The sequence below is a fragment of the Phodopus roborovskii genome, unplaced genomic scaffold (genome assembly GCF_943737965.1).
Source record: "Phodopus roborovskii unplaced genomic scaffold, PHOROB, whole genome shotgun sequence".
Lineage (NCBI taxonomy): Eukaryota > Metazoa > Chordata > Mammalia > Rodentia > Cricetidae > Phodopus > Phodopus roborovskii.
This window is the reverse complement of record NW_026126571.1, coordinates 12,999,461-13,025,080: the sequence shown is the minus strand read 5'-3', so window position 1 is coordinate 13,025,080 and position 25,620 is coordinate 12,999,461. Positions and strand designations below refer to the sequence as shown.

Genomic DNA, 25,620 nt, shown 5'->3' with positions numbered 1-25,620 from the left:
GGAAATATCTTCATAGACACACTCTAAATTCAGTCCAGCTGACAACGAAGTGTCATAATGTAAAAAATGGCGTTCGAGAAAGGGAGGCACAGAGAGATACAGAGAGGCAGAGAGACAGGAAGGCAGAGAGGCAGAGGCAGACACAGAGAGACACAGAGCGAGGTGGTGGAGCTCGTCTCTTAAAGGGGAGCAGTGCATGCATACAGAGACCAAGAAGTCAGGACCCTGAGCACGCCAGAGTACTGCCTGAGTACTGCCTTGTCCCCAAAGGCAGGCCAATGCATGTGCCTGAATGCTAGCACCAAGTTTAGCCATCACAGCCAATTTCTTTGTGATAAGGGCACATCAGATTTTGCTTTTATTCCTGGCCTCCTCTGAATTACTGGGCTCTCTCTCTCTCTCTCTCTCTCTCTCTCTCTCTCTCTCTCTCTCTCTCTCTCTATTTCTGGGACTGTTATTTGATGATTGATTTTTGTCTTTTGCAGTCCTGTTGATTTGATTGAAACAGTGAGTTCTGAGCTCAGTAAGAGATCCTGCTTCAATGCATAAGGTGGAGACCAATCAAGGAAAACACCTTGCATCAACCTCAGATCCCACATACAGGAACACGCATGTATATGTATTCTCATATAAGGGAACTTGTATGAACAGATGGATACTGACACACATACACATAAAAAATAGTTATTGGATTGGTCTATATGTAAAGCGGTTCTGAGCTTTGTTACTTTTAGAAAAATGTATATGTATATGTATGTGTATATATATGTGTAGTGTGTGTGTGTGTCTTTTGTCAATATTGAGATGGGGTCATTTTGCTGCTGTAGTAATTGCTAATACATATAGCATTTTTTGTAGGTAATTTATATGAGCATTTTTCAGATATAATTTGTTACATATTTACATTGTAAAATTATTCAGCTTTTCTTATTACATTTAATAATTTATCTTCAAATTTAATAATTAATTAATAATTTAATAAATAATATCAATATTAGTTTGTAATATTTATCTGATCATCTTGTTGAGCTTTTTGACTAAGCAAAACATTGTCTTTTTAATGTCTGTTTATATTCATCTTTAAATGACCTCTTTATGAACAAATATTTAAAATGGTTTTATTACAATAAATTCCCTATATATTTGTGTTTGGAAATATGCAGAGTTTTCTGTCTGAATTTTATGTATTGTCTGAAAGTTTATAGATTTAAAGAGTCTTGAGTATAATTCATAGAAAGTGACTGCTGAGTGCTCTTTGTGTTTAATTATTTGTTTCCGGATTCTAGACATGTAAAATGGCCTGTGGTATTCTTTGTACATTTCTGTTCTTTGTATGTGTACATGTGCATATGCATGCACACAGATGCAACTATGGGTAAGTATGTGTGGACACGCATGAAGGTGCAGAGGTCAAACCTTAGTGTCGTTGCACAGGAGTCATCCCTTTCATTTGGTGGGGGACTGCAGAGTCTGTCACAGCCTAGCCAGCAAGTTCCAATGGTCTTCAATTCTCTGCTCCCCTAGCAGTGGAATAATGAACATGTACATCATAAACAACTTTGGACAGTGTGCTAGGGACTGAGCTTGGATACCAGGGCTTAGTGTGCAAGCACTTTACCAGCTGAACTTCCTCTCCAGTTTCCATTTTGAACAGAACCATTGGTGAAAATATAGCCATTGGGCTAACCCTGCTATTTGAAACTCTTGTCCACATAGATTTACCTCGATAAAGTAAATATTTTGTTATTGTATTTGTGAGATGCATTTTTATATATCAGAAACTGAGTGTGTTTGTGGTCATTAGCATTACATTTGTAATTCATATGGCTGATACTTTGATTTTAATCAGTGTTGTAGACCACTATACTGCCAACCAAAGATTCTAAGTTTTGCTTCAAATGTAGAAGCTAAGTTACTATACAGAAGTCTTCTGTGTGGTTCTTATATGTGATGATGCTAATGTGCTCCCTTATATCTTACATGTATTTATGCTCCTGTTGTATTACATAAACCTTCAAAGATGAAGAGCTTGGAAGCCTTTAGCAAGTTGGTGGGCTATAATCGACAGTTTTTAGTAGTGCTACCCTTCTCTGTGTTTGTGTTCCTGTGTTCCTAATTGTATCCTGATGTGTCTCTCCATGCAGAGATGCATATCCTAACACTTTCTACTCTAAGAAGTGCTCCTGGCAATGAAAATGTGTTAGACATTAGTCACTTAAGGAGTACATGATAATCTCCTGCTAAAAGATTACACTTCCCCGCTTCTCTTGTGACCAGGCAAGACAACTCTGGAAGGGAGAGATTATGGGAGAAAATGTGCTATACTCATTTCTGCACCTGTAAAGGGCCCCAGCCATCTTTTCCCTTGGGCTTTCTTAACTACCCACATTGGTGGGAATATGCCCCCTTGGTGTGAACAAACATGGTCCTGCCTGTCTAAGGTCAGATACCTCTAACTTTCTGAGTTCTATCTCCTTAAGCTGTCAAAGGGATCTAACAATACACCCATAAACAAATAAATAAACCATTTTGAAATTAGTTTTAAGTATTTGCTCTTACTGTCTATTTTTCTTTTAATAGTTTGTAACTATTGTCTGTTAGCATGCCGAAGAAATACAACTTCTGACAAAGAACCTAAGGAATATTTTTGAGATGTCAGGATATTACCCACAGTACAAGCAACCTAAAACTCAAGAATGAACTTAAGTTTGTCCACCTTAAGAGCTACTACTTCTAAAACTCTTTGTTGTTTAAAATTTGTCATAGTTTTACTTCTAGTAAGGCATTAACATCTACCATTTCTCTTCAACTGAGACAGGTATCATCCAAGAAATGGGGGACAGGGCATAGCAAACAGAGAAAATCAGCCACCAACATCTCCAAATAATAATACTCAGATTCAAGGGGAGACGTTCTAAGAATCAGTATAAAGCCTTCCTGGGCATGATAGAGCTTGCCTTTAAGGCTGAAGCAGGAGGAACATAAGTTTGAGGCCAGTCTATTTTTCTTAGCAAGACAAAATGGAGTCCTCCATGCCAGCCTTTCTAAAAGTAACTAGAGCCAAGTGATTATGGAGAAACACTTCTTACAAATGGTTGCTTGGTATTAATAAAATGTCTCTGGCAATGGCTCCTACTTGTATTCTTTTTCTATTCCTGTTATATTGGTCTCAGACATGGGTGTATTTTGATGGGGGATGTCCTTTTGTATGCTGTGAATATATGTTTCTTTTATTGGTTGATGAATAAAGCTGTTTTGAGCAGTGAACAAGCAAGATGTAGCCAGGCAGGAAGTACAGGTAGGGCTATCGGAGTAGGATAATGCTGGGGAGAGTGAGTCATAGGAGAGATGCCATGTGGCTACAAGGAAGGTATGATGCCTGGACATTCTCTAGTGAGCCAAGACTATATGGAGATACATAGATTAATAGAAATGGGTTAAGAATTAAAAGAGAGCTAGCCAATAAGAAGCCTGAACCATCAGCCAAACAGTTTATAATTAATATAAGCCTCTGTGTGTTGATTTGGGACTAAAGGGCTATAGGACTGTGCAGGACAGAAACTTTGGGCTACAGTATTTCACCTCAAAGTTGGAAAGAACAAACAGACTATGAAAGTGTAATGACTCTGGCAGGAATAAAGATATTCTGAGTGCCACTGTGTTCTTTCCTTTGGCTCTGTGCTGCTCAAACCATGGTCCCCACTGGTATTTCCCCAGGAATCCTGTGATGAGAAACAGAAAGTATCCAGCTTTTCTGGTTGTCAGCCAGAGGAGGAATTGTTTCATGAAAGATTCCCCACAGTTCTGACAGCTTTTCAGACCACCCAGCATGAAGGACTGAAGCAGAGATGATGGTGATGGGCGGGGCCACACCTTGATTGGTACTGTCCTTGACCAATACTGCTACAGACCAGTACTGCTTACTTACTCTCTGTTTAAATCTAAACCTCTAAATATGGATATGGGGAGCTCTCCAGGAGCACTCTGGTCATCTTTCCAATGTGGCTACATTAGATAGATACCTACTTTCTGCTTTTTATTTGCTCTTTAGTTTGTCTATTAAGGATGTAAGTCTGATCCTACCTGTTTTGGACTCTCAGGTGCAAAAGTCTTTGTGTATCCAAAGCAATCCTTAGCCAAAAGAATAATGCTGGAGGTATCACATCACATCCAGCTATGGTATACCTCCATAGCAATGGAAATATATGTTACCGGTACAAAAAATAATAGAGCACTCATCTATAATCCAGACAGACTCAGCTACCTAACTTTTGACAAAGTTCTCAAAATACTCATTAGAGAAAAGATATCCTCTTTAATAAGGAGTACTGATCAAACTGGATTGATGCATATAGAATGAAACTAGGTTCCCGCCTCTTCCGTCTACAAATTCCAAATGAATCAACCATTTAAAATATTTTATTTATTCTTTGTGTGTGTGTGTGTGTGTGTGTGTGTGTGTGTGTGTGAGAGAGAGAGAGAGAGAGAGAGAGAGAGAGAGAGAGAGAGAGAGAGAGAGAGAGAGCTTGTATGGAGGCCACAGGACAGTCCATAGGAGGAGTCAGTTCTCTCTACCATATTGTTTCTTGAGGATTGAACTTAGGTCATCCATCAGCTTACTGGCAGGGCTTTTATCCACTGAGTAATCTTTCTTGTCCCTGAATTAAATATTATAATATAGGACCTGAAACTCTGAAACTGGTAGCAGAAGAAGTAAAGATAAAGCTTTAAGGTCTAGACAAGGCATGGACTTTCTTATCAGGTCTCCAGTAGCTGGGAAACAACCCTGACAATTGACAAACAAAACCTCATGAAATTAAAAAGCTGGACAACAGAGGAAACAGTTAAATCGTGTGAACAGACAGATTTCAGAATGGGAGAAAACTCTTTGCTAACTGTATACCTAACAGGATTAACGTGCTTTTACAAAGATTTGTTACTGGTTTTAATTGGGCTTTATTTGCTGAGTGCCTGCTACGGCAACTCTACTCTTTCAAAAGCATTGTTTAGAAGCAATTAACGTTTGATTGCACTAAAATTCAAAACCTTGATTCAGTTTAGTTGGGTTTTGTTGTTTTGTTTTGAGGTAGGGGGAGGTCTCATCAAATCCTGTGAAAAACAGAGACTAGCTTTGAACCCCTAGTCATCCTGCCTCTCTCCTGGGATTGCAGTTTTAAGCCACACTCCCAGCTTGAATTCAATAGTGGACCAGTACACCCAAATTCTGAGATGGCAGCTTGCCCTGTTTGTCTTCTACATGGGTGGGGTACTGACATTACCTTTAGCCATCTGTAAATTGTTAAGAGTTCAGCAGTTAGGCTTGTGGAGAGCTGCTGGAGATCGGGGCTTTGTTAGCCACTGAACAAAGCCTCTTGGCTCCATACCCATGTTCCTTACAGGGATAAAGGTCAGAAATGGCACCTTACAGACTCAGACAAAGATTCTGAAAGTAAAAGTCCTGATTTATGACTTCGTGGTCAGGAGAGAGGTGCATCAGACACAGAGGGAACCCATTCAAGGGGAAATAATAGGGGAAGTGAGGCAGGGACGAGAGGCGGGGGTGGGGAGGAGGGGTGGGGTGGACAGTCCTTGGAGGACTTACACAAACCATGGGAAATTAGCATATGAGTAAAACAAGTTGGCAAGGAGGCAGGTTGGAAGACCCAGACTGAGCTAAGAGCAGCTTGCACCACGCAGGCACAGTAGCCCCATGGAGCATTTAATTCTTACTACTATCAGTCAGTCTGCTCCAGGTGGGAGAAATCTTCAAGAGCAAGCCACGAGACTCCAGACACTGAAGATAACTTCTACACTGGCTTTTGGTGTTTTCTACAGAGACAAAACAAAGACAGAACAAAAACTCAGGGCTGATGACTGTAGGCATGGGATAAGCGCCGTTGCTATCATCACCTCTTAGGAACAGCACATTTTGTTAAACAAGTGAAAAGAGGGTTCTGAAAGGCAACCCTTGTTGCAGACAGAGCCTTGTCCTCTTCACCACAAGGAATCATTTTAGAGAGGATGTCTCGCTTTCCTTAGGAAGAACAGGTCTCCAGTGTTAAGTTTAACTTAAGTGGAAACCCATTGCTGGTGATGCTATAAACCAATCACACTGAATTGATAAATCCAGATTTAATCTGAGCAAAGCATTCTGGGGCAGCTCTAGGGGAATGGAAAACCAGGAACCACGTGGTGAATTCAGAGGTGGGGGCTTTCAATGCCCTTCGGGGTTGGAGCCAGCAATGGTGGGCTTTTTAGGGGCTGAGTCTTGACTGAGGTGACTCCAGGGGAGGACCAGAATACCTTTCCACCCTAGCTGTAACACTCAGTACTTTTTGGTTCCTGAGTGCCAGAATCGCTGCCCATTGGATCCCAAATGCCACAAAGCTTACAAAAAAAGTATATTAGCTTATTTAAAATCTAATTATTCTATTTAGGATAGCTTAAGATGAATGCCTTCTTGAGCGGCTGGTTGTTCCTTTGGTAGGTACATGATCCGCCCAATTTGATTGTTAGGTCTACTCAAAGATTTCACTCTCTTGACCAGGGGGAAATAGTTTCCCCATAATGAGGTAATGGGTCTTAGCTGCTCCTCTAATGGTTGCCTTGGAAGAATGAGGCTGCTTGATATTTTCTACCTTTGAAAACCCAAGCGACCGAAGAAGCTGATGAAGACACAGGAGGTAACTGCCTGGCAAGTAAATACGTTGGTGCCCCTCCCCCATACTGCTGCCTTATTCTCTTCCTTAATAAGTCAGGGCTTATTATGAAGCCTGAATCTGATGCAAGGCTGCTTAACTGATTCAAATGTCGGCAGTTGTGAAGTTGGAATGATGCAGGTCCAGACCTGAATTACTCTCTAGCCCCTCCACAGCAATTTATTGCCTTCCTCTGTGTGTGTGACCTAACATTGGTGTGACTGTTGGGAGGTCCTTTGGCGTGTACAGAGAGGGCAGAGGTTGCCACCAACCAAAAGGCTAAGAATGTCATCAGACACCACATGACGCTTAAGCAGAGACATTCCCACATTTCTGCATCCCGCCTGAGATTCCATCAAGATGTTTTACAAAACTTCATTAGACTATTACTGTTATTCACCATGCTCTAGAGCTGACCACAGCATATACAGCAAAACCCACTTAAGCGTTTTATCAGTAAAGAGTAAACAGTATACATTGGCCTGTTTGGAAGGAACATGGCAAGAGAGATGAGTAGGTCTGCTTCTAAGTCACATAGAACATGTATATGGGGGCTTATAAAGCCACGTCATACAAATGAATGGATGCATAGATTGCGTGGCCATGCTAATTATGCACATAAGGCCTTGGGATGACTAGGCATTTTACCTGAAGGTTGATACTGAGTGTGCAGCCAACTCCCAAAATGCTAACACATGGGGTAACTGAGTGTTTTGCCTGAATGCTAATGGCACATGTGCAGCCAACCCCTAAAAAAACTAATACCTGGGATGACCAGTCATTTTGCCTGAATGCGGTCAGGGAACCTCGAAAATGACAACAGCTACCATGTTGGAGTGTGGAACTTAGGGTAAGCTGGGTCTGTAAATATAATATTTGAAATGTTAGTGTTACAAATATCAACCAATTGTAAGTAATATCAGTGGAGAAGAGACAGTTAAGGGATTGGCCTGTCTCCTGGTCTTGGAGAAGGTTCAGTGTGGGGTGAGGTTCCTTCAGCTTTCCTTAGATAACTAAAAGACTAGCAAACTGCAAATCTACAGCAGTGCCAGCGGACTGACTGCAGCAGGTAGGGGTCCAATTCCTCTGCTTCACAATAGGCTGCCCAGCGAGGCTACTGACCAAGCAAACAAAACAACATTTATTAATGAGCTATGATTTGTGTTACCTGCAAAGACGGAAAATATCTCATTAACTTTCCTTGTTAATGAGACAGATTATATTTAAAAAAATGTTTAAAAAGGCAAAAACTTGTCTGATCTCTCCCCATAATCCCCAGGGAGAGGAACTAACTTGCCATCTTTCCTCCACTTAGTACTGAGGACAAGAAGCAAGGACTGGCAATTGTATTGTACTCAGGTGCTTCCCTGTCAAATGGGCATAGAAGCTCAGCGACATAAACCCAAATGACTCAGTAAGTTTTTTATCCCTCTGAGTCTCCTCAGCCTTAACATGCTGAAGACAAGACTGCACATACCTGCCAACTGTTAAAAGGACTGATAGCATCTTTTTAAAAGAGAAAACAGAAAAATGGCATCTTCTTTGATATGAAGATAATTCCTATTTATAAACCTACTAAATGGTTGCAGTATAATAAATAGTTGCCTAAGTCTCCAAAGAGACACGTGTGTTCCTCATTCTAGCTATGAGACTATTCAAATAATAGACCTCAAGAAACGGGAGTATCCCATGAATCTCTTTGTCTGGGTTTAATCACAGAAGACTCAGTGAAGCAGTATGTGTGTCTGTGGGTCCCCCCCCCCCCGTGTTTTGTCTTAATTGGGATTATAATGAAATGTAAGATTGGGGTATAGAGTGATGGGGGGTGGCATTTCTGTTGGGGACATCTCCAGGAGCCCCTGAGGTGGAGGCACAGTCAGGTCAGGTTGGGAGAACGTGAGGGCTCTGCAGCAACCCTGCATATCAATGTTTAATAAGGATCAGGAGAAACAAACAGGCCGAACAGATGTTTATTCAGGGAGAAGTAACTCACAACATAGACAGATGAACACCAGCAGGTTTCTGGTCCCAAGGATGCCTCGGGATGTACTCCTGTCCCCGTGCTGCAAGCAAGAGAGCTCTCTGAGCCCCCTCCTCAGCCTTAGTTCCCCCAGGTCAAGTCCGGCCCTGTCTCCACCCCCTAAAAGGCGTGGTCTATGCCACAGGTGCAGACAAGGTGAGTATCTCACTACATGTGCATCCAGTTGCTAAACTGGGAAGACTTGTGGCCACGATGCTGGTGTTACAGCATGGAGCAGGAAGGCTACAGCACATAGTTCTCGGTTTTAGGCTTTGCTTGATGAGGGACATTGTCCTGATTTTGTGCCCAGATGACCATCTGGCAGGATTCATCACTACTTTCCCCGGAAGATGGTACTTGCCAATAGGCAATTCCGATTTGATTGTGGCAGCAACTGGAAACATCTATACTTTGATGCCTGATTTTGTTCCTCAGGCTTGTTTGAGTGAACCATTTGTGATTATGCTTAGTCATGCACAAGAGAGAGTCCTCCCAGCAAAGCCCCCATTTTGTTATATTTGTTGGAAAAGTGTCCGTCTGTCCCAGCTTATCTCAAAAAATAAGTTTCATCATTCCTAACAGGTACACATGGCTTTCAAAGAAGAGAATACCAATATATCCTTGTAAACCTCTAAGGGGATACATACTAAAAAAGAAGTTTTACATTATACAAGTATGCATTACTAGTTGTGTTATGACATATGCATTAAGAAGTTTTGCTATGTTAGCATAAAATTAATTTTCAGTCTACTTGTCCTTCCAAGCATTTCTTTGGTTTTCTTTTTTATGTGTGGGAGTTCTTCTGTTTTTTTTTTTTTTAAATGTGTTTGCTTTTGTTGAAAATGGATTTTTCCCTCATATAATATATGCTGTCTATTGTTTCCCCTCCCAGACTCTCCTAACCAAGTCCATTCCAGTTCTCTCTCTCATTAAGAAATGAACAAGTTCCTACTGGACAATAGTAAAATACAGTAAAGTAAAAATACATCAGAATTGTACAAAACAAAGAAACCAAAGAGCCAAAAAGAAGGTACAAGAGATGGACCCACTCATGCACACACTCGGGGAACACTAAACTGTAAGTCATAATATATGTCATAATATATACACAAGGGACTGTAGGGTAAAAAGAGAATATGTATATATTCTCTTTATAAAATAATATATCTTTTTTTAAGATACAAAGAAAGAGTCCTTACGAGACATTATGAAACAAGGAGCCTCCAAAGATGGTGACTGTCTACACGGGGGCAAACAGCCTATACTTAACGAATAGTTTGTTTTCCCAGTGATAGTCATTTGCAAGTGGGTATCAGTTGGATTACTTCTGAGGCATGGATGGGCACATATGCCCTCTTCTCCTTTCAGTTCTAATATCTCAACTGGGGCAGACCCACGCAGGCCCTGCAAATGCTGCATCAACGTCTTTGAGTTCACATGTGCTTTGATCATGTTGATTTGGACGGCCGTTTTTTGTTTGTTTGTTTGTTTGTTTGTTTTTTCTTGGCATCCTCCACCCTCTCTGGCACTTACACTCATTCTGCCTTTTTTCCTGCAGGGTTCCCTGGGTCCCTGATCTGATGGAGACCTCCCGCTTAAGACTGAGTGTTCCATGGTGCCCCACTCTTCGGCACCTTGTGCAGCTGTGGGTCTCTGTATTTGTTTCTATCTGCTGGAGGAGGAAACTTCGCTGATGATGGCTGAACAAGGAACTGATCTGTTTCCCTGGCCTGAGTCCCAAGAAAGTTTTATAAACTCCCCATATAGCAGTTACTATATGATGATGAATGTGAGCCCCCATGTGTGCGTGATAATAGATTGTTACTGACTTATGATACCTCTAAATTGTAGTATGTGGAATAGATTATTTGTGAATCAAAGACTAATTGTATTGAAGTTAAACCAATGATACCTCATAAATAATTCCTGCGCTGCCTCTTCTCTTCTTAATAAGATTGTTCAATAAATATTATAGTAATATTTTGCAAATATTAATTTATTCTTATCCTATAAGAATACTGTCTTTTCTATTGCTATGACCTGAATGTTGTATTCTGCTGATAATATTTCTTCCCAGGAAGAGATGTAAGCAAGGTCTACTCTACTCCTCCTCATAGTGTGCCAATGACAAACTGATGGGAGATGCCATTCTGTAAATATGTTTCTCGTATTGGCTAATGAATAAAGCACTGTTGGCCCAAAGGAAGGCAAGATAAGCGGAACTAGGAGACAAGGAGGATTCCGGAAGTAGTAGAGGAGGACAGAGAGAGAACAGAACACCAGTTCCTCTCTCCGGTAAGATAAGACCATGTGGAAATACTTAGATTAATAGAAACGGGTTAATATTTAAGACAGAGTTAGCCAATAAGAAACGCTAGTAACAGGCCAACAGCATTAATCAAATACAGTGTCTCTGTGTGTGATTTGGGGCTGGTGCAGTGGTTGGACCAGGCTGGTGGAAAAACCTACCCATAACAACAAACCAATATGTACTTCCACCAAAGTACCCTGGGAACCAATGAGTCTATTGAGCCCCCTTATAGGGCGTAGGTGAGGGGCTGCCTACAGGAGTGTGGGTGCCTTTCTCCAAATAGGCTATGCTTGAAAGGCTTAACCTAGTAGAAATGAGGGCTTCCCTATAGCTTCTTAGATGGACCCATTGCTTCCGATAGTTGTCCTCACCTATAAATTCTAGTCCTTCTTCTAGGTCATGTGCAATTAAGACATAGTAGCATATACCAGGTGGTAGGGGGCATCTGGGTGCTCAGATGAGGGTTTCATGACCCTCCCCATGTCCAACAGGAGATATAAATAGTCAACAATCCCACTTGGATAGTGCTTTTACAAGGAGGCACAGCTGAACCCTTCAAGATGGTGGCTGCTTTGCTTCAGGGATAGTCACAGCTTACTCCCAATAAATTAATACATTGAAATATAAAGCAAAGTGATCGTATTGGGAGGTGAAGCCTTTTTCCTTTGAGAGACATTTGAGTCATATGATGATCAAAGCCCTTGTGAATAAAATTAATGCTTTGTAAAGTTTGAAAATGAGCATGCTATGATCATAGGATTCCCTGAGGTAGAACAATTGCCTAGGTTTGGGGAAACTGGGTCACAGGTCTGCCTGGGTTACATACTAAGTCTGTCTTAAGAGACTTAAAGGGAGTTGCCTTTTTGTGGTTGTCTTATATCACAGCATGCTTTCCTGGTTTCACACATATTGCAGCATATACGAAGATTACGTGTTCACTTTGTCTTTAAATATATTCATTTTTATTGTTTGAGAATTTCATGCTTGCATATAATGTTTTTTGGCCAAATCCACTTCTAATTCCTTTCCTCCAAGTATTCACGGAACCCCCCTCCCATGTTTCCCTCCCAATTTTCATGTATTTGTTTTGTTTTTTAAATCACCTAGTCCAGTGGGTTCTGCCTATATATGCTTGCCTGTAAAGCCATCCACAGGCGCACCAGTATCCTAACCAGGGTGGCACATTTGTTGGACATTTGTTGCTTCCAGCTCCAATATATTATCTTAATTGATGCCAGTTGTAATGAGTTCTATGCTTTGAGTTATCTTCGTCATGCTTTCTTCCCTTTGTTTTTGTTTTTTTTTTTTTTTTCCTTCTGGTTTCCCACTTTTTACTTGGAAGCATGATAATTGAAAAGAAATTTTAAAATGTGTGTGTGTGTGTGTGTGTGTGTGTGTGTGTGTGTGTGTGTGTGTGTGTGAGAGAGAGAGAGAGAGAGAGAGAGAGACAGACAGACAGACAAAGTGCACATTTATCCTAGGAGGAGAAAAGAAAGCATGACAAATAATGGAAATTAAATGTGAGCATGGCATCTAACTAGGGAGAGAATAATAAGTTTATTAATAATAGTAAGTTGGATGAGGGATCTGAAAGAACAGTGAGAGTAGGTCCAAAAATTAAGGGACGTGGATTCGGGAAGGTGCATGTGTTCAAGTTTCTAGGGAGGAGGTGAGGTATCCTGACCCTCCAGCAACACTACCACAAAGTGACCCCTACGGCACACTCAAGGGGAAAGGCTAGATGACAGTTTGCGCCTAATGTGCTGTAGGTAACACTGTCAGTGAGGGAGGAAGTAGGGGAGAATGGAGAATTCAAAGCTAAGGCTCCTGATAGAGTCTTTCAAGCACAGATGCTGCTGGAAGGTGGGAATACTGAAAAATGTTGAAATTGTGTCCCCAAATGCCCAATTTTGACTGTTGAATTTAGTGAAAAACAAAAACAAAACACATCATTGTTTAGGCATCCTACTATTTGCTGTTTTTGGTTTGAGTTTGGTTTTGTTTTTTGCAGTTTTTATTTATTTGTGTGTGTGTGTTATTTATTTATTTATCTTTTTGGTGTGTGCGTTTTATTTTTATTTTTTCTTTTTGAAACCAGATCTTATGCTAACATCTAAACACATTCCATAGAATAGCATGGTTTTTTATTTTCTCTGTTAAGCAATACTCTGGAACAGATTCAAATTTCACTTTACAACTAATTAGTGTGAAATAAAGTGACTCTGCTTTGGATAAATATTGAATGGATAGATAAACCATTCTTTATTAAAGATATTGTTTAAGGTGAACTTGAAGGAGGGCTTCAGGTATAGCTTAGTTGGTAGACTGCCTTTGTGCATAAGGCCCTGAGTTCACTCTCCCAAACCACAAAACAGGGAGAGTGGCATGCTGGCCTACACCTCTGTTCTCTGCACTTGGGGGGTAGTAGCAGGAGGATCAGAAGTCCAAGACCATTCCTGCATGTATAATATGTTTTCAGTCAGCCTGGGATACAGGAGACACTGAATTAAAAAATATTTTAAAAGCTTCAAATTTGGAAAAAATGATGATTTATTTTTAAATTTAATTTTGCTGCAGACATTTTTTTAAAGCCCTGACATTGAAAGAACCACAGCTACTATGCAGTCACAAGCATCAGGGATGCTTTAAAAACCCTGCTACCTGCTAATCATTTTAAATTTCATGAGTCAGGTCCCCTCCTTAGATCCACACTTTGTAACTTCCACTAACATGGAGGAATGTGTTAGGTCCCTTGAAGGCAAAATTTGGAATTACATTTGCAAAGTTATTTACTTTTCCTGAGGCATGTTTGGACATTAAAATGGTAAGAACTATCTGTAATAAAGTATTTGAAATTGACGCTACTTAGAAATGCCAGGAAGAGAAGAAAGATATGATTTTACTGCAAGTTGCTACTTCCAGATATCAGTTTTCATTTCCCATGAAAAAATATAGAGCTGCAGTTACCAATTTCCACATTCCCCCACTGAGTGAGCCTTAAAGGGCACTGTAATTTCATGCATAAAATATTTCTTGCAGCATACACTGGAGCTCTGGGAGACTGGAAGGAAATAGGAAAGGAGGTAGTAAGAGGAAAGGGTGTGTGTGTAAACTACTGAATGCAGACTTCCAAATTACATTAGCCAAACAGCTTGCAAGATCACCTCATAGTATTTCATCTCTGACTGCTTTTCTGAAAGTCATTACGGCTATTTTCTGACGTTGACTTTAATCCCTTTCCTAGATATTAAAGTAGCATCCATGTGATGGAACTCTGCAGGGATGACTGATTATTGAGCATTTATCCAAGCCAGGAACCAGGCTGAAGAGAAGTCACAAAAATGTGTTTAGTTCTATTGGAGATAATTAACTACTTTGTTCTAGTGTGGAAAGCATTTACATTTGTAATTAGCTAAAGAATTCAAGCAACGAGATATTTAAAAGTGTTAAATTGATAAAATATTAAAACTAAATTCACTGACAGATGGTGTAAAGTGAGATAAGTCAGAGGTACATGTAACGCTGTCTCAAACAACCAAATAAGTAAATAAATAAAGTAGATAATGAATCTGAGCATGCATTGCTTAGGCTTTTAGTGGCATGTGGTATGACAGAAGATTTCTTGAACAATATTTTGCCTTATGTGCTATACATTTATTTTTCTCTTATATTATGTACATGGATGATCAGGATAGCAAGCATACACACTACACAAATGCCATCTTTACGGGAAACATTTAAATCCTGCTATTTTTGAAATACACAATCATTGTCTACTACAATGCTTTACTACTTACCATTGCAACCACAGCTCTTTACTTGGCTACTCAACACAAATTGTCATGTTTAGGACACTGTTCTTCTTAAGTACCATCCCTTCATAACCACTTCTGTCATTCCTTGTAACTGCCATGGTATATTGTTCTTCCACAGCAATCGAGAGAACACAGTGTTCGTCATTCTATGCCTATGTCATTTCACGCAATGTAATATCCTACAAGCTCATCCATATTGCTGAAAATGGCAGGAGTTTGTACTTTTATGGCTAAGTAGTACTCTACTCTTTAATGTTTCACATTTTCTGTATCCATTCATCCATCAGTGGATTCCTAGATTCATTTCATAGGTTGGCTATCATCTGGGAGGAGGTTGTTGTTTGCTTGTTTTAGCATACTGTGTTCAGTTTCTTTGGGTACACATAGCAGACTTGCTAAATCAAATGGTAATTCTATTTCTTGTACTTTGGAAACAACAACCTGTTTTCTGTAACTGTTGTCCTACTTTGCATCCTAGCCAATAGTGTGAACAAATTCCTTTCTTCATGTCCTTGACATCAGCACTAGCCATTATAGAAATTATTGCCAATATTATTTTCTTTGTGTGGGCATACATTTGTATGCATAGGGTGCATGACATGGTCTACATGTGGAGGACAGAGAAGACTCTGTGGGGTTACTCCTCATTCCATTTTGTCCTGTGTTCTGGAGATCAAACTCAGGACATCAAGTTTGTGCTTTTACTTTAAGAGCCATCACCACTCTACTTGATATTCTCACTCAGTCTTTGTTTTTAGACTCTGTCTCACTATGTAGCCCCACTGGCCTTGACCTCCTGAAGAGATTAGCCCTGTCTCCCAAATGTTCAGATTAAAAGCATGTACCTGTAAGTTTTTCTGATAATTACCATTCTGAATGGAGTGAAGCGACACCTAATTTGGGTTTTAATGTGTAATTCTATGTAACTATACAATTTCTGCAGTCCCTTTTGCCTTTGATTTGTAATTTCATTCCATGGTAGATTTTATTTTGAAGTGTTGGGGACTTGTTTTATGAATGAAAGAGTGGTCTGTTTTGAAGACCATTTCAGTTGTGTTAACGAGATAATATGCATGCTTCAGCACTGGACAGTGTTCTGGATGGGAGTCCCCCAAAGCTGAGAGTCTGATAAGTTAACTCTGAGTTGCATTCTGTATTGGGCCCCTGGGTCCTTCTCTGTCTTCTATTGGTCTTGCTGAGTTAATCACCTCCATACTTTCTTGCCATTTCTTCTCAAAATCTCTTTTAAGAACAGTAAATATGGTCTCAGGGAGCTTGATTTCCCTTTCAGTCTATCTTTTCTGTCCCTCTTTTTGGGTGTATATGTGTATACATCTGGTATATCCTCCTGTTGAACTTGTTATTTTTATCATTACATGTTAGTAATAACCTTGTCTGTATGACAGTTTTTAAGACTATTTCTTTGGGGTGTGTCATCCTGGATACAAGCTTTTCCTGGTCCCCTGTGTTTCTGTTGGTGTGGGGCTTGTTTTATGTCTCTTTACTTTCAGTCAACTTGTTCTTAGTATTTGTCTTAGTTAGGGTTTCTATTAGTGTGAAGTGACACCTTGACCATGGTAACTCTTATAAAGGAAAATATTTAATTGGGATGGTTTACACTTTCAGGAGTTTAGTCCACTATCATGCTGTCTGGACATGGTAGTGGAGACAGACATGGTGCTGGAGAAGGAGTTGAAAGAACTTCTGCATCTTGATTCGTAGACAGCAGAAGGAGACTATGTGTCACATTGGGTGTATATTGAACATATATAAAAACTCAAGTCTGACCCTGTATTGATACATTTCCTTCAACAAGGCCATACCTTCTAATAATGCCATTCTCTATGGCCAAGTATCCAAACACATGAGCTTATGGGGGGGGCATACCTATTCAAACCACCATAGTATTACATTGAATTTTATGTAGGTACTATACATTTGGGTTATGTTTACTCTTGATTTTTAGTTTTTCCCCTTTGGCCAGTCTGTATTTTATTTTATTTATTTATTTTCATTTTAGAGATAAGATGTTGTTACATGTCTCAAGCTGACTTTGAACTCATTACAAAGACTAGATTATCCTCACATTTCAATCCTTTTGTGTCTGCCTCCTAAGGACTGGGATTATAGGAATGTACCACTATTCGTAGTAGCCAACCTACACATTTCACCTGAGAATGGAATGCACTTAACATTTTAGCCCATGACTGGTGGTAGTGGCTTACCCTTGTCATTATATTCATAGTTGTCAAATAACCTTTGTTCTTCATGCTCTTTCATTGACTGTGGATAGCCTGGTATTTTCTGCAGTGATTCTGCTTTAATTTCTTTCCTTTGTGTGTCTGCTTTAGTAGTGTATCCCACATTTCCACAACGGCAACTACCATGCTCTCCTCCTCTCTTATCTAGATTTAGCCTTCACTTAGACACTTCCTTATGGTTGACCTACTGGCAGTGCACATTTTTTTTTCATTCCCTTGCCTGAGAAAAAAGATTTCTCCTTCATGTCCAGAGAGCAGCTGTGCTGAGCCAAAATCTTTCAACATCCTAGATATTTCATTCTCTTCTGGAACAGTCTCTTGTAAGAAATCTACCTCAGTCTACTGGTGATTCTCCGGTGTTTAGTTGTTCTTCCTGTTGATGTAATACATTGACAAAAGCAACTTAAGACAGTAAGAGTTCATACTGAACATAGGTGCAGAATGAAGTTGGTCATGGTGGAGGGCTGACATTGACAGGAACTAAAATGTGTCTGGTCTCATTGCACTCACAACTAGGAACAGAGTGAGGGATGCTTATTCTCATTTCCTTTTCTTTCTATGCAGTCCAGAACTCAAGGCCAGGATGCCTCTTTCAAGAGGTCTACTGAATAGGCATCACCAGAGGTTAAATAATCCCGCACAGGTCTGCTTGGAGGCCCAGCCCCTATGTGATTCCAGCTTCTGTCTGCTTGGAAACACAAATGACTACACCTAATATGTGAGTTGATACTTTTTCTCCTGTTCATTTTAGAATTTTCTCTCTTGACTTTTGGAGAGGACCTCTTAGATTTGAATCTAATTAATATTCTGTGAGTGCCATGGATCTGGATCTCCATCTCTCTCAAGATTTGGGGAGTTTTCTGCTATCATGTCACTAAATGTGTTTTCTGTTTCTTTCTTCAGATCTTCTGTGTAATTTTGGTAATGTAAATATTTGGCTACTCAATGATTGCCCACAGATGTCACAGGCTTTCTCTCCTCTTCTCCTGGCAAAGACTTCCATCTCTGTTATATTTCTCATTCTGGTCTTCAACTCTCCCAAATTTCATTGTCTTTATTCTCTTGTCACCTGATGAACTTCCTTAAGATTTATTATTTTGGTTATCATTTCAGGAAGTTTGTAGATTTTCTCTTTGGGTTTTTTTTTTTTGTGATTGGAGAATTATTGGTTTTTATGATTCCTTGATATTTTATGTTTCTTGTGTAACTGCATTGATATCTATGCATTTAGGATAGCAGTTGCCTTTCCCATTCTTTGTTTTTTCCCTATAGAGACTTTTATTGTGTGTATGGACTTGTGCTAGTGTTAGCTATGTATGTTGTGCTTTGAATTTTAATGGGTGTTACAATTTTTTTGTTTGTTTCTTTACTATCTGCATAAGTGGTCTAGGCTGCAGGTGTTTGTTACTACAGTTCTGTGGTATGGTTTTCCTGGATGGAAGGTGCCAGCTGATTGGCTGTGGATGCTCCTGCAGGGAGAAGAATTTATATGTACCATTAAAATACATCACATGCATGTATGAACTAATCAAAGAATAAACAAAACAATTTAAAACATTACTACATAAATGAAAAGATTTTTTGGCTTTTTGCATAAGTACACATCTCTTCCCTTCTTCCTCCAACTCCTCCATTTTCCTTTGGACCATCCCCGTCTCTAATTAGTGACATCTATGTATATAATTATTGTTGACCTATTTGTATGAGTTTAGGATTTCAGTCCTGTTCCAGAAAAACAACAACAAAAATAATAAAAACAAAAGCTAAAGGTGGTTCTCCTTCCAGCAGCTATTTTGTCTACCTGTGGTTCTTCATTTAAGGCCGGGTCCTTATGGTGAGTTGACTAGTGTGGTTTTTGTACATCTTGTGCAGGCATCCATATTGTTGACAGTTCACGGGGACAACATCCTTGTCCAGTCCAGAAGAAACTATCACACAGTAGTTGTTCTGGGCCTTAGGATCTTACACGCTATCCACTCCCCTTTCTGCTATGTTCCGCAAGTCTTAGATATAGGAGTTATAAACATCTCATTTGTTTCTTTATATCCATCCTTTGCCTTGGGAGTTTTTACTTTTCTTTCCTTCTGTGTATCTTAACTTTTACTGCTTTTCTTCTCTGGCTGTTGGCTGCTTCCTGGCTTCTTGCTCTGGCCATGTCTTCCTATTTCTTCTTTTCTTTCCTGTAGTTCTTCCTCAAGCCTAGATTTCTCTTCATATTTATTCTGTCTGCCTACTAGCCACCCATCTTTCTTCTGCCTAGCTATTGGTCATTCAGCTCTTTATTAGACTACTCAGGTGCCCTAAGCATGCAAGGTGAAATATATCTTTACATAACTAAGTACACATCCTTACATCATTAACAAAAGCAGCACAACACAAATGTAATGCACCTTTATACAGCTAAAGTTATATTCTGCAGCATGAACAAATGCAACACATCTTTGCCCAGTGAAAATAATATTTCACAACAAGTTTGGTTAGAAATTACTTCAGGCTGCAATCAAATATATATTTAAAGAAACTGTTACATTGTTTTCTCCTCTTCTTATTGGAATGTCCGGGTCAACTCAAAGCCTCGCTGACTCTAAGCTTCTCTACTTCTGTAGCTTTAGGTTATGGATATACACAATGTAGACTTTCATGGCATATTCTAGACCTCATTATATGAAAATTTACTCTGTTTTTCCCCCCTGTGTTACTTTGAGTTCTTGTTACCTTTGTGAACACTAGCTTTTGTACTGACATGAACACTGACGTGTGCTTTAACTAATTCTTTTAAGTGTAACTCATTTGAGTCCCAGGCACTTACAGACTTTATTTTCCCATTATATATACGCATGTATGATGTCCACATCTACTTAGTTTAGGCATCATCTCTCCATAGTGCAATCAATATTTCTGAATAACTGTCACAGATTTCAGAACATCCTATTGATAAGAATACTACATTCCTTAACACAACATTGTACTACCTGTAGCCAAATTTCTGATCAGAAGTTACAGATAATTTGGTAGGCTTTGAAATAGCAAGGTATAAGCTGCTTTTAAAAAACTACTGACTTCTCACTTGGGCTCATAGTATCTAGATTCGTTTATGGAGATCTTCCTGTGCCCTGCTAGAAGGCAATATCCACAGTGGGAAACTATTGAGACTATGGTGTTCATGTTGTGACCTATCCGAGGTGTCTCAATTTATGCAGCAGGATTTGCCTCTACATTGGGTATGAATGTAGTGATAGAGTGTTTCTCCATTTGTACAAGATGCCACCAACTGTCTAGTACTAACCTGGAGGCAAAGATTGGTAACTGCTTTATCCCTACAACAAACAAACAAGCAAACAAACAAAAAAACAAAAACATAGAACAAAAGGTAACAAGTTAGAACTGGAACATATGGGCACACTACAGTGTTAAACAGCAGTATCTGAAGAACATGGCCTAAGAACTCACAGCATACATCAAGCCAAGGCAGTACTTGGAATATTCTAGAGGCCCTTATGCCCCTCCCGTTGCCTATCATACTGCTGAAGCAATGGACCATGTGAATTTCCCTGGGAATCTCATAAGTGGAGAAGGAAAGCCTGAAGCCTGGGCCACTGGAAGAACTTTCCTCCCAGGAACTGATTTTAAAAAGTTCTGATATAGTTTCAGACTCCTCTGCAGGGAAGACTGGAGCTAAAATGATGACTCGATAGGTGCAACCACACTTTGACCAGCCTGCCTCTTCACTAACATTCCTTTCTCCCTATTTGAATCTAAATTTCATTCCAGGACCCTGAAGATGGACCTAGTGGAGTTATTGTTTCTCTCTATTTATTCTTCTTCCTAATGTAGTCACACTGAATCTTCATTGTCTCTTTCAACAGGTGTTCTACTTTGCTTTGCTTTCTATCCGTTGTGCTAAAACATTCTGAACAAAAACAACTTGGGGAGGAAAGGCTCTATCTATCTATCTATCTATCTATCTATCTATCTATCTATGTTTCCCAGGGCAAGAACTCAAGGCAGGAACCTGGAAGCAGGAACTGAAGCAGAGATCATAGCAAAACACTGCATGCTCTTCATAGCTCCCCCCCCCTTTAATACAACCCAGGATCACCTGACCCAGGGATAACACCATCCATAGTGGGCTGAGCCCTACCACACCATTGTAAATCAAGAAAATGCCCCATGGGCTTCCTGTAGTCCAGTTGGATGGGGACATTTTCTCAGTTTAAGTTCCCATTTCCAAAAGGACTCTAGCATGTGTCAAGCTGACAGAGAAACTAGTATGGGTAACTGGTCTACCAGCTTTGTTGAATGGGATGCAAGAGTCCAGGCTCTGACTGGGACAACTGTGAACACAAGACTTTGCAGTCACAAGCCTTGGGAAGTAAAATCACTGGGAAAGTATATTACTTGGAAGGTATAATACTTGGAAAGTATGTTACTTGAATACTTATGTCCAACTTCCAGAGTGAACTAGAGCGTTCTATTTGGTGGTTCATTAGTTCAACCCTTGACACAAACACACAGCCACTAAGACTCAAAAGGTTTTCCAGACCTTCAGGGTTGTTCTCAGCTGTGGTCAGCAGAAGGCTGTGTTGGTGATGCCAAGGCTGAGCCAAGGTCCGTTTCGTTCTGCATGCGGAGACTTCAGAAACCTCTGCCAAAGGCAGAGATTTTTATGGAGGGCTGCTGTGGCCAGAGGCTCATCCTCAGGGCGGGAGGTTCTGGGGCCCTAGGTTAGGGGCTCCAGCCACCACCGCCAACTTTGGGCCAATCAGCGTGGCCCGGTGGCCCGGGCGCCCCGCCGCTCCGGCCGGGCCGCGCCTGCCCGGGCCAAGGAGGGGCCGGGCCGCGGGGAGCGGAGCAGGGAGGTGGGGATTCTGGGAGCAGAGCTCATTTCCTCCTCCCGGCCGCCCCTGGCCCGCACCCCGTCTCCACGTGCGGCGGCCGGGACGCGCGGCCGAGCGAGGGCGGAGGATGCTGGGCATGTACGTGCCAGACAGGTTCGCCCTGAAGTCGTCCCGGGTCCAGGACGGGATGGGGCTCTACACGGCCCGCCGCGTGCGCAAGGTGGGTGAGCGGCCCGCGCAGGCCGCGCCACGTCCCAGGGCCTGCGGGGAGTGCGGGCCTGCGGGGAGCGGCCGTGCTGGGCGCCCTGCGCCGGCAGCCGTGGCCGGGGGCTCCGCAGGGCCGGCGACCCCCGGAGCCCGGAGCCCGGAGCCCGGCGCCGGGCGGCCTCTGCCTTCTGAACGGTCGCTGTGCCCATTCCCCTCACTTCATATGCAGACGGGGCCCGGGCAGCGGAGCACAGTGCAGGCCCGGGAGCCTCGGAGAGGAGGCCCTTCAGCACTGCCACCCTGGTGTGAGAATCCGAATCTTCGGCCTGTTTCCTTTGCGCTTTTGAATGGTATTCTGACGCCGGATCGCCTTCCAGCGCTGCTCAGGTTGCCCTGTCTGTGTGATGACTCACTGCGGATGTTGTCTGTCAGCTGCAGAGGTGTAGAAGACAGGATACCAGAGCGCTCCAAATCTTAAGTTACAACCTTACAGCGTGGTGGCTTGAGCTGTGGTGGGTTGGCAGATGTGAAAGGGATCAGATCAGAGGAGGCAGGGCAGATGCTCACCGAGCAGGGCCCATGCTTGGTACTTCGTCTGTATATATGTATCATTTGACTTTACCAGTTCAACACTCTCTAGACCCAGCTCTTAGCTCTCATTTAACAGGCGAGCATCAGAATTCCGAAGTTAAACATCCTGCTGAGCTAATGAGGCTTCAAGGCCATGGTTTCTGAGAGGAAAGCTTATGATCTTTTTAGAACACGCTGTTATGGAGCAACATGCTTTAGAATCCCTGCCCCTGACACCTTCCTAGCTTCTCCTCTCTACTGTCCAGGCTTGGCTTTGATAGCAGGTACTTAGAAAAACAGAGGTTCACCCCAGCCTCAGCCTCTGATACAAAGACCAAAGACAGTGCTCGGTTTACAACAGGACCCACAAGAAGTTTCCATAGCCCAAATGGGAAAAAAACAAAAAACAAAAACAAAAAACAAAATAAACCTCCACATATTAACATTTTATCAGTGGCTATTTGGGAGAATTTTCACATGTAAACAAATAAAGCACAGGCGTTAATACTTCATTTAATTTAGCAATGAGTTGGGTAGTTGTTGCCAAATAACCCAAATGTTAACATCAACAGTCTTTCAAAGCCAAATACAACCCTCATCAGATGACTGCCTTATGCCGTTGACATTCTAGTTCTGTTTTAGTCTTACAACCTGAAAAACGTTCAAATCAACTTTGCTTAAAAGTTCCTGGTATAGCTATAATTAAGAACCATTTCATGTTCATGAATAGTAAGACACCAGACACTTGTTCAGAAGTAATATCACATCATCCTTGTTTTGCATTACTCACGTCTTTTTTAGTAGTTGGACTGTGCATTTTCTTTTTTTAATTAATTTTAATTTAATATATTTTTTCTTATTTTATATATCTGTCCCAGTTCCCTCTTCCTTTCATCCTCCCATAACCCCTACAAAACCGTCCATCTCATCCCCCAGGGATGAGGCATCATCAAAATCTGCCAAGTTATTTAGGGTAGGGCCTGTGCCCCTTCCCACACCCTCCCCCATGTGTCTAGGCTAAGGTAGTATCCTTCCATGGGGAATGGGCTCCCGAAGTCCATTTGTGCACTAGGGATATGTCCTGGTCCCTTTGTAAGAGGTCCCGTAGACTGTCCAGGCCTTCTAACTGAGACCCACGTTCAGGGGGTCTTAGTCGGTCCTATGCTGTCAGTCTGGTAGTCCATGACTGTCCTACAGTCCATGACTGTAGGTCAACTGTTTCTGAGAGTTTCTCCAGCCTGGTCTTGACCCCCTTTGCTCATCACTTCTCCCTCTCTGCAACTGGATTCCAGAAGTTCGGCGCCGTGTTCAGCAGTGGGTGTCTGCTTCTGTTTCTGTTAGCTACTGAATGAAGGCTCTAAGATGGCATATAGGGTAGTCATCAAACTCATTATCCGGGAAGGGCATTTGAGGTAGTCATCAATCTCATTATTGGGGAAGGGCATGTAAGGTACCCTCTCCACTATTCTTAGATTGTTAGTTGGGGTCATCCTTGAAGGTCGCTGGACATTTTCCTAGTGCCAGATTTCTCTTTAAACCTATAATGGCTCCATCTATTATGGCATCTCTTCTTCTTCTCCTCTATTCTTCTCCCTACTCAGTCTTCCTGGTCCCCCATGTTCTCCTGTCCCCTCCTCTTTTGCCTAACTCTTTTGAGGTTTTCCTGTGCCGGTGTTGGGAGTACTGCTTGATGTTGGATGAGGTATCTCTAGTCATAATAGCCCACCATTATTAGGTGCTCATGTAATACTGCTAATGTACCTTTAACAGAAAACATAGATTTTTTTTCCACTTAGATTCCATCTAGCATGCTGACCATGCAGAACCCTGCTTACAATAATCTGACTACTTTCAACAGAGTTGCTATTCTAACATACTCAATCACAAGGTCGTGGATGACTTCACGGATGACTTTTTGTTAGATTTGCTCCCCCCCCCCCCCGAACACCAGAGGCAAAACTGAAGCCACACAGCAGATTTTAGCTGAATTGTAAGATCAGGCTAAATGTTCTTGCAAGAACACCTTACCCATTTCACCATGTCTCAGTTCTTTTATTCCGAGTCAACCCTGTATGTCCTACCAGATGAGGTCTGGGAGATAACAGCTGTGATTGGAGCTGTTTTTGGAACCTCACTTAAACATGTCCTCGTTCTTCTAAACAGATTTTGGGATTCACCTTGGAGTGTGTGATGACAGTTACAGATGTTATATCATACTATTATAGCAGGTATGCTTGTATGTACTTCTGCTGTATAGTGTAATTGAAATTCAAGTTAGTTGCTGATTTAAAGTTGAGAGACTAGGGTCCATAATGAGCTTAGGGAGTCTTCCAGGAAGTAAACACACGGGGACCTATGGGGGCCTTATGTTTCCTGCTCTTTACAGAGTTTTAAAGGTACACTGTAGATCCCCTTAAGCCAATGTTTTCTAATCTTTGTATTCTTGCTTTTGTGATGATAGCCCCTACCAATACTTACATATTTTGTTTATAATTTCATATAGTTTATCTAATGAAATATTTATGAAGCTGTTGCAGTTGTTAGGAACTGTCCTTGTTACTAGAGACAGAGGGTGAATGACAGAGATAGCAGTCAAGATGCTATCTCAGTTCTTAGGCCATGTAGCAAAACCCTACATTGTAGGTGACGGAACTGATTGGAGGGAAAGGTCCCTCCCTCTGCACTCACGTGGTTCATCAGAATTTGAACTCAGGTCCTTCCACATATGAGTTGGGCAATTCTAACATATAATTGAAATGTTTCAAAATTAGAACATTGTGAGTCTACATGATAACAGAAACGGAGCACACTACATGTAGCCAGGCATACTAATGTTTGTACGAAATTACCTTCAGACAATATGTAATGTGTACGTGAAACATGAATCCCCCCTTTAGACT

General features: G+C 41.2%; 1 protein-coding gene across 1 annotated transcript in view; it reads left to right on the top strand.

The window, feature by feature from the left end:
* The first annotated feature begins 21,857 nt into the window (after positions 1 to 21,857).
* The window catches only part of Prdm5 (PR/SET domain 5), a 135,783-nt gene continuing 132,020 nt past the window's right edge, over positions 21,858 to 25,620 (top strand). Inside the window, exon 1 of the mRNA XM_051202995.1 lies at positions 21,858 to 22,163. Within this exon, the coding sequence (XP_051058952.1) occupies positions 22,071 to 22,163 (93 nt within the window). The 5' untranslated portion in view covers positions 21,858 to 22,070. The remainder of the gene's footprint in view (positions 22,164 to 25,620) is intronic.